The following is a 6255-nucleotide window of genomic DNA, read 5'->3' on the forward strand; positions in this document are numbered from 1 at the left end:
CTTCTTACTTTTTTCATGTCAAACCTTTAATCTTCACATCAGTTGTATGCACATAATTTTGTCCTTCCTTGCTACCACATGATTGTGACATCAAAACAGTCTAACAGTTAACGCTGGTAACAGGATCGTTCCAAGAACCCAAGCTCTGGAGACAAGCATAAAGACACAAAACAGTAAGGCCAGGCGTCCCTGGTCTACCAAAAAAACCTTACAAATAAAGGATCAAAACCGTGAAGGAAAAGTTCAGACTGGGGGAAATAGGACAGTGGCTTTGGATTAACATCAACCTCCTTGGTTACTAGTGGTCAGGGATGGGGTCACTTGCAGTTAATTTTCTAGAAAATAAAAAATGATTGATGTTGTCTAAGTATCAGATGTCACTCAGCTCCCCAAGAATGTATTTGTTGAATCAAGGTTAAATTAAGGTCGCCCCATAAAGCAAGGGTTTTGCTCTTTGCTTCTTTTGATTCTCAATATTTTTACTCCTAGGGAGCCACAATAGTTCCTAACTGGTTTTTCAGCTGTTTTTTAGGTTTCAGAAACAGCATCCATGCCCTTTTGATGTAATCTAGGTCCCAATAATTAGTTCCTGCAGCAATGTGAATGACTAAAGTCAAGCCATGCTCATTTTTAAAGAAAAACCTCTAAACCCACAAATGTGTTCACCAATGTGTAAGTTTCAACACGCTTGGTTGGAGCAATGATTCATCTCACAATACTGATCTGGAAGAATAACATTTTGTCTATTTTCATTTAAATATTTAATAGGAGATAGTAATTTTATTTAATGCTTAAAGTTTGTGACTAAAACTAATTGACAGGAATTAAGTCATTCAGCCAATATTTACTGAGCAACTGCTATATCCTCAGTACTATGCTAGGCACCAGCAATTAAAGATCTCCTCCCTGCTTTGAGGGGATCACAGCCTAGTGATATGGGATGTATGAAAAGTAATGAATTTAAGAATCTGGCAACCTAAGTTTGACACCTAATTCAGCCTCTCACACCTTTGGAGGAGAAGACCACCTGGGTTGATCAGAGAGTCTCCAGCTGCTTGTTTTTCACTCCATTCCGGCCCGAGCCCAGAGTCAGCAGTCTAGGTTTTAGTGGGATGAGGATACCAAGAAGTATGGCTGAAAGGGAGAGTGCAAGGACCTGATTTAAAGGCCTGCAGGAAGGTTAGGTTATTGCACGTTCCACATGTTGTTGGCAGCCAATAACAACAAATCGAAAGCTATTGAGCACTTGCTGTGTGCCAGGCATGGGGCCGAGCGCTTCACCTGTATTATCCTGCTGCATCCTCCCAACAATGCTTTGAGGCACAATTATGATCCCATTTTACACATGAGAAACTGAGGTTCAGAGGGAAATGACTTGAGCAAAATCACAGGGCTCTAGGCACTTGAGCCAGAATTTGGAACTGGCTCTTTTGGGCTCCCTGCTTAAGAGACCCCACACCCCACTGGGGTCTTAACCATCACTTAGTAACAATTAAGCCTGTCGCTTAACAGCTGCCAGGTGCCTCCATGTGCTACCCATTGCACCCATTCAAGGTTCTACTGGTTCTGGCCCAGTCGCATTTTTCTCTAGAAAGTGGACCTTTTCTCTGCAGAGTCTACAGAGTGTGAGGGTCTTACTACACCTGCTATTTAAGAGAGCTCAAGCCTTGGACTCAAAAATCACGGACTCAGCCCAGGTACTGAGCAGAGAGACACAGCCAAGATAGAGTAGCTTTGTAACTTCCAGCGTTCTTATATTAGCACGTAGCTATTTCCAATTTTATAAAATTACATTTTTGAAGTAATTACTAATGAATGACCTTTTTAGTAAATGAGGGTGCTGAGGAAGGGCTAGACATTGAGGCCATTTTCCTAAAGGATTTGGGATGACTCAGTGGAAGGCACCCAGCCGAAGGGCAGGCACAAGTGAACGAGTCTCAAATGCATAGAGACTCCTGCATCTTAGCGTCCAGATCCACCATTCACGGCAGACCTAGACCCTGATACCAAAAATCCAGAGATGACTGATACAGCCCTAGAACCGATTAGAACTCCAGACACCATCTTGTGATCCATCCCCTCACTCAGCAGAGGTCTAGAGAATGAACACCAGCAACGTCAAAAAAAAAAAAAAAAAAAAAAAAAAAAAAAAAAAAAAAACCACCACAGAAAATCTCCCCAGTCGTTTGATCATATAAATAATTTATTTCTGTTCACAGCATCATATATGCATTATAAAAGGCTATGGAAACAAAAAGGAGGATGATGAGACAGAGAATTACAGCAGTAGAAAGGAAAACAGAAACCAGGGCACACAGTCCCAACACCAGAACAGAGAATTTGGGAAGAGAATTGCTCTGAAACAAAGCCGGCCTCCCTGTGTCTATTAGAAAACACTTCCAAAGCTCACGGAGGAGGGCCACCTTCCCCTATGGGAAACCCATTCACTCGCCAAAGGGCAGAAGGCATCATAAATCACCCATTGATACATTGGTCGGGGCTCCCTGTCCCCCCGGTGACCACTCCAAGGTGATTTGATCTGTGTTTCCTCTGTTAGGTCAGAGACAAAATGGGTTAATATTAGGTCAAACATTACAGAAATCAACTGAGACTCTTAACTAGTAGTTGATACACCACAGGGCTTTACTTTACTGCACAATTACTAACAGTTGATTGCACCCTTAAGTATTGATTATGCAAAAAACAAAATCATCTCGCATCAGTTTGAAAGCATGACAGGGTTTGAACAGTGATGTTGAACCTAAGTATTGTTATCACGAGAAGGTTACAGTATTTGGCATCTGCAATGTCACAAAATAAATATATTATTCTCTCAATAGTGTGGAACTACCAAAATGTCAAAGTGCTTAAGAAATTGTCGCATGTGAAGAAAATAAAGAAAGATGGATTTTTTTTTTTTAATAATTCTATACAGAATCTTCAGATGATGGGACCAGCCCATTTAGAAATCAGTGAATATGCTGTCGATATGTAAACTGAAATCTTGCAGGCTTTTCAACACTGCTTAGCTAGACTTTCTCTACTGAGTTTCTACAAAAAGACCAGCATTGGAGGGGTACCAAATACACCGACGAAAGAGAAAAAGCAGCTGGGCTGCTAGGTTTCTGCTTTTAAAAAATTTCATATAGGAATTGGGTTTCAAACAGGAAGCCAGAACTTCTGCCTCTGGTTCTTAAATTAACATTCGGTGTGTAATGGACAATAGGCATGGCCTCATAATTTGACTAACTCATGATCATGTCCGATTGCTACAGGTCTCCTTTGTAAAGAAATGTGTAACAGTGGGGGGAAAGTCATAATTCTATCTGAAAACATGGACTGTAAGAGGGACTAAAAAAATCAAACAGTATGTTTTAAGTTTCCCTTTTGATACTGTGTTTCAGGGTAAATGACAGCTTCTGCAAACCAAGACTGAGTCCTGATTATAAAGGATTTTTAAAATTACATTATTAAAAATATGTATTTATTCTTCTTTCACTTTATCTATTTTCCAAAGCCTCTTTCAAGTAAACTGTGAAGTGCCTGAGTACCAGTGACCATGACGTCACACTTTCTTTTATCTCAAGCACTCATTGTTGTTTGCATTTGCCCAAAGTGCTGGCTGGCTCCGAAGGCCAGTTCCCACAAGAATGAATCCAGAAGGACTTCATCCTTGTGTTTTTCCTTCTCTTTTAATTCCATGCAACGAGGTCAGCTTTTGCAAGGTGGGGTTTTATTTTTTTGGTGCATGACATCAAATACTCTAACGAGACATTTTTAATGAAATACTTAAACCAGATAGGCCACAATGAACCAAATTAGAAATCTGAACATGTCGCCACTTGCAGCGTAAAGGAATATAAAAGGGCAGAGCAAAGTCTTTTTTCCTAAGGTGAATATTTCTAAGGTAAGTATTCATTTGTAAAAGTTTTTTTTTTTAAACATGTCTGAAAACCCATCATCACGCGGTTAGTATTACAAGACATCCCTTGGTTAAAAAAAAAAATACCATCTTGCAATTCAGCACACATCTGCAGCTGGTGTGCTCACCCAAACCAATCAGTAGGCTAAGAGAATTTAAAATTCCATACATATGAGTCTAGGTATTAATGCCGATTACACAGTACAGAGGGAGGTCCCTATATCCACACACACACCCCATCCAGCATTTACACCAAAAGCCTTACCCTTTAAACACCTTTAACTATCCTGCAAACAGTAAATGCATCATTGGCCACCACCTCCAATAGTTCGTCTTTTTTTTTTTTTTTTTAAATTTTTATTGGTCTCTTTGTGTGATAATGACCTACACATGGATAGGGTCCAAACCATCTGGAAGATGTCTGATTCCAGGCTGAAAAGCAGTTCTCAACAACACTGGTCTTCTGCAGCCACCACAAAGCACCAGGAAAAGGGCATCTCCGCGGCCATCCCCAGCCAGGCCAGCACAGCGCTCCGTGCCCGCTGCACCGTCCCAGGCAGTCCTCTGATGACCCAAACCATCACCTCCTTTGGGCCCAGAGCAGGACAAATGAAATTTCAACAGGGGCCTGCCCTGTGACCGAAAATTACTCAGCTTCACAGCCCCTGAATGCAAGAAGAGATGGTCCCCCCAGAGCCAACATGCCCCCCAGGTGGGTACGCCCAGGGTTCTGGGAAATGCATACCTCAGGTAACTCACAGGTGCGATCCCCCAGTGGGGGCGGGGCAGCCTGAACTTCTGGCCCTGCAGGAGTAGGAAGAAATCGCTTTTGTCTCTCCAACAATTGAGCCTTCCAACTGGGGCTGGGAGGGCGGACAGCAGGACCCGCACTTCCACTCCCCACCACGGTCCCCCGACCCCTTCAGTAGCTCTGGCGTTCAGACAAAAGGTCCCCAGAGCTGGGGGTGGAGGGCAGGTCGAGAGCAGGCCGTTAAACAAGCCTTCGCAGCTCCTTAAGTCACCAGTCCTGCATTTGGGTGCAGAGATTCCGTTTTAAAAATTCGAAGCATCGCTTTGGTTCGTTGTCTTTGTTCGCGGGCGCGGGTTCTCGCTCATCCATCCATCCATCCATCCATCCATTCATTCTTGACGCACTCGCTCGCTCCCCGGTCGCTCCGGGCGCATTACCGCTTCTTCTTCTGCTTGAGGGACTTCCTGCGTTTCAGGATCATCTCATAGAGCTTGTCCATGCCCTCGGTGAGGCCCTCGCCGATGATGGCGCACGCCGGCTGGACGTGGTAGGTGGTGGCCGGGATGAGCTCGTGCAGCGCCAGCTGCTTCTCGATCTCGGCCACCGGCAGCGACTTGGGCAGGTCCTGCTTGTTGGCGATGACTAGCAGCGGCGTGCCCTGGTTCTCGGCGAACTTGGTCACCTTGTGCAGCTCCGTCTTGGCCTCCTCCAGCCGGTCCACGTCCACCGAGTCCACCACGTAGATGATGCCGTCCGTGCAACGGCTGTAGGACTTCCACAGCGGCCGCAGCTTCTCCTGGCCGCCCACGTCCCAGAAGTGGCAGCTGATGCCCTTGGCCGTGCCGTTGCTCAGCTTGATCTTCTCGGTGTTGAAGCCGATGGTGGGCACAGTGTTCACGAACTCGTTGAACTTGAGCCGGTAGAGCACAGTGGTCTTGCCGGCCGAGTCCAAGCCCAACATGACGATATGCAGGGACTGAAAGGCCGAGATGTTGGAGGAGATGTTGCCCATGGCTCCTGGCTGCGGCGCCGGCCACTGCGGCTGCGGCGGGAGGGCGCCGCCCCCCGAGCAGTCACGGGCCCAACGCAGCCGGGCGCACCTGGGCCCCGCCCGCACCGGCCCCGGGCTCGGCGTCCCCCGGGCGCACGGCTCGGCGCGCTCAGACGCCGCGGCCCCTGCGCCCTCGCTGGCCGGGCTCGCGATCGGCGGGCATCGCTTCTCTAAGCGCGGCTTTGTCTCCCACGAAGCCGCCTCGGATGTTGGACGCAGGAGGCTCGCGCCCGGCGCCCTCCCCAGGCCTGGGCTCGCTCTGTCGCTTCCTCGGGCCGCGCCCCCGCGCTCCCCGCTCTCCCAGCGCCCGGCGCTCGCCTCTGGCCTGGGACGGCGCCGCTCCTGCTCCAGTTCCCGCTCCCGGGGCGCGGGCTTCCCCGGGAGTCGCTGTCCGCGCGGCCGCCTCACAGTCCCCGCAGTCCCCGCGCCGCCGCAGCAGCCGCCAGCCTGCAGCGGCCGGAGGGCGCCCGGGCCCGCCCCCTCGCGCCCCGCCCAGGACCCGCCCACGCCCCGCCCCGGGCCCCGCCCCGC

The 6255-nt window shown here is 48.1% G+C and overlaps 1 protein-coding gene across 1 annotated transcript; it reads right to left on the bottom strand.

Moving 5' to 3' along the window:
- Window positions 1–2185: 2185 nt before the first annotated feature.
- Window positions 2186–5685, bottom strand: ARL4C (ARF like GTPase 4C). Its single transcript, XM_007966730.3, has one exon. It carries the CDS (start codon window positions 5683–5685, stop codon window positions 5107–5109), a length of 579 nt encoding a protein of 192 aa, XP_007964921.1. The 3' UTR covers window positions 2186–5106.
- Window positions 5686–6255: the final 570 nt, after the last annotated feature.

The sequence above is a fragment of the Chlorocebus sabaeus genome, chromosome 10 (assembly GCF_047675955.1).
Source record: "Chlorocebus sabaeus isolate Y175 chromosome 10, mChlSab1.0.hap1, whole genome shotgun sequence".
NCBI lineage: Eukaryota > Metazoa > Chordata > Mammalia > Primates > Cercopithecidae > Chlorocebus > Chlorocebus sabaeus.

Coding starts and splice junctions, on each gene's coding strand:
- ARL4C (XM_007966730.3), bottom strand. CDS start 5,685: ATGGGCAACATCTCCTCCAACATCTCGGCCTTTCAGTCCCTGCATATC.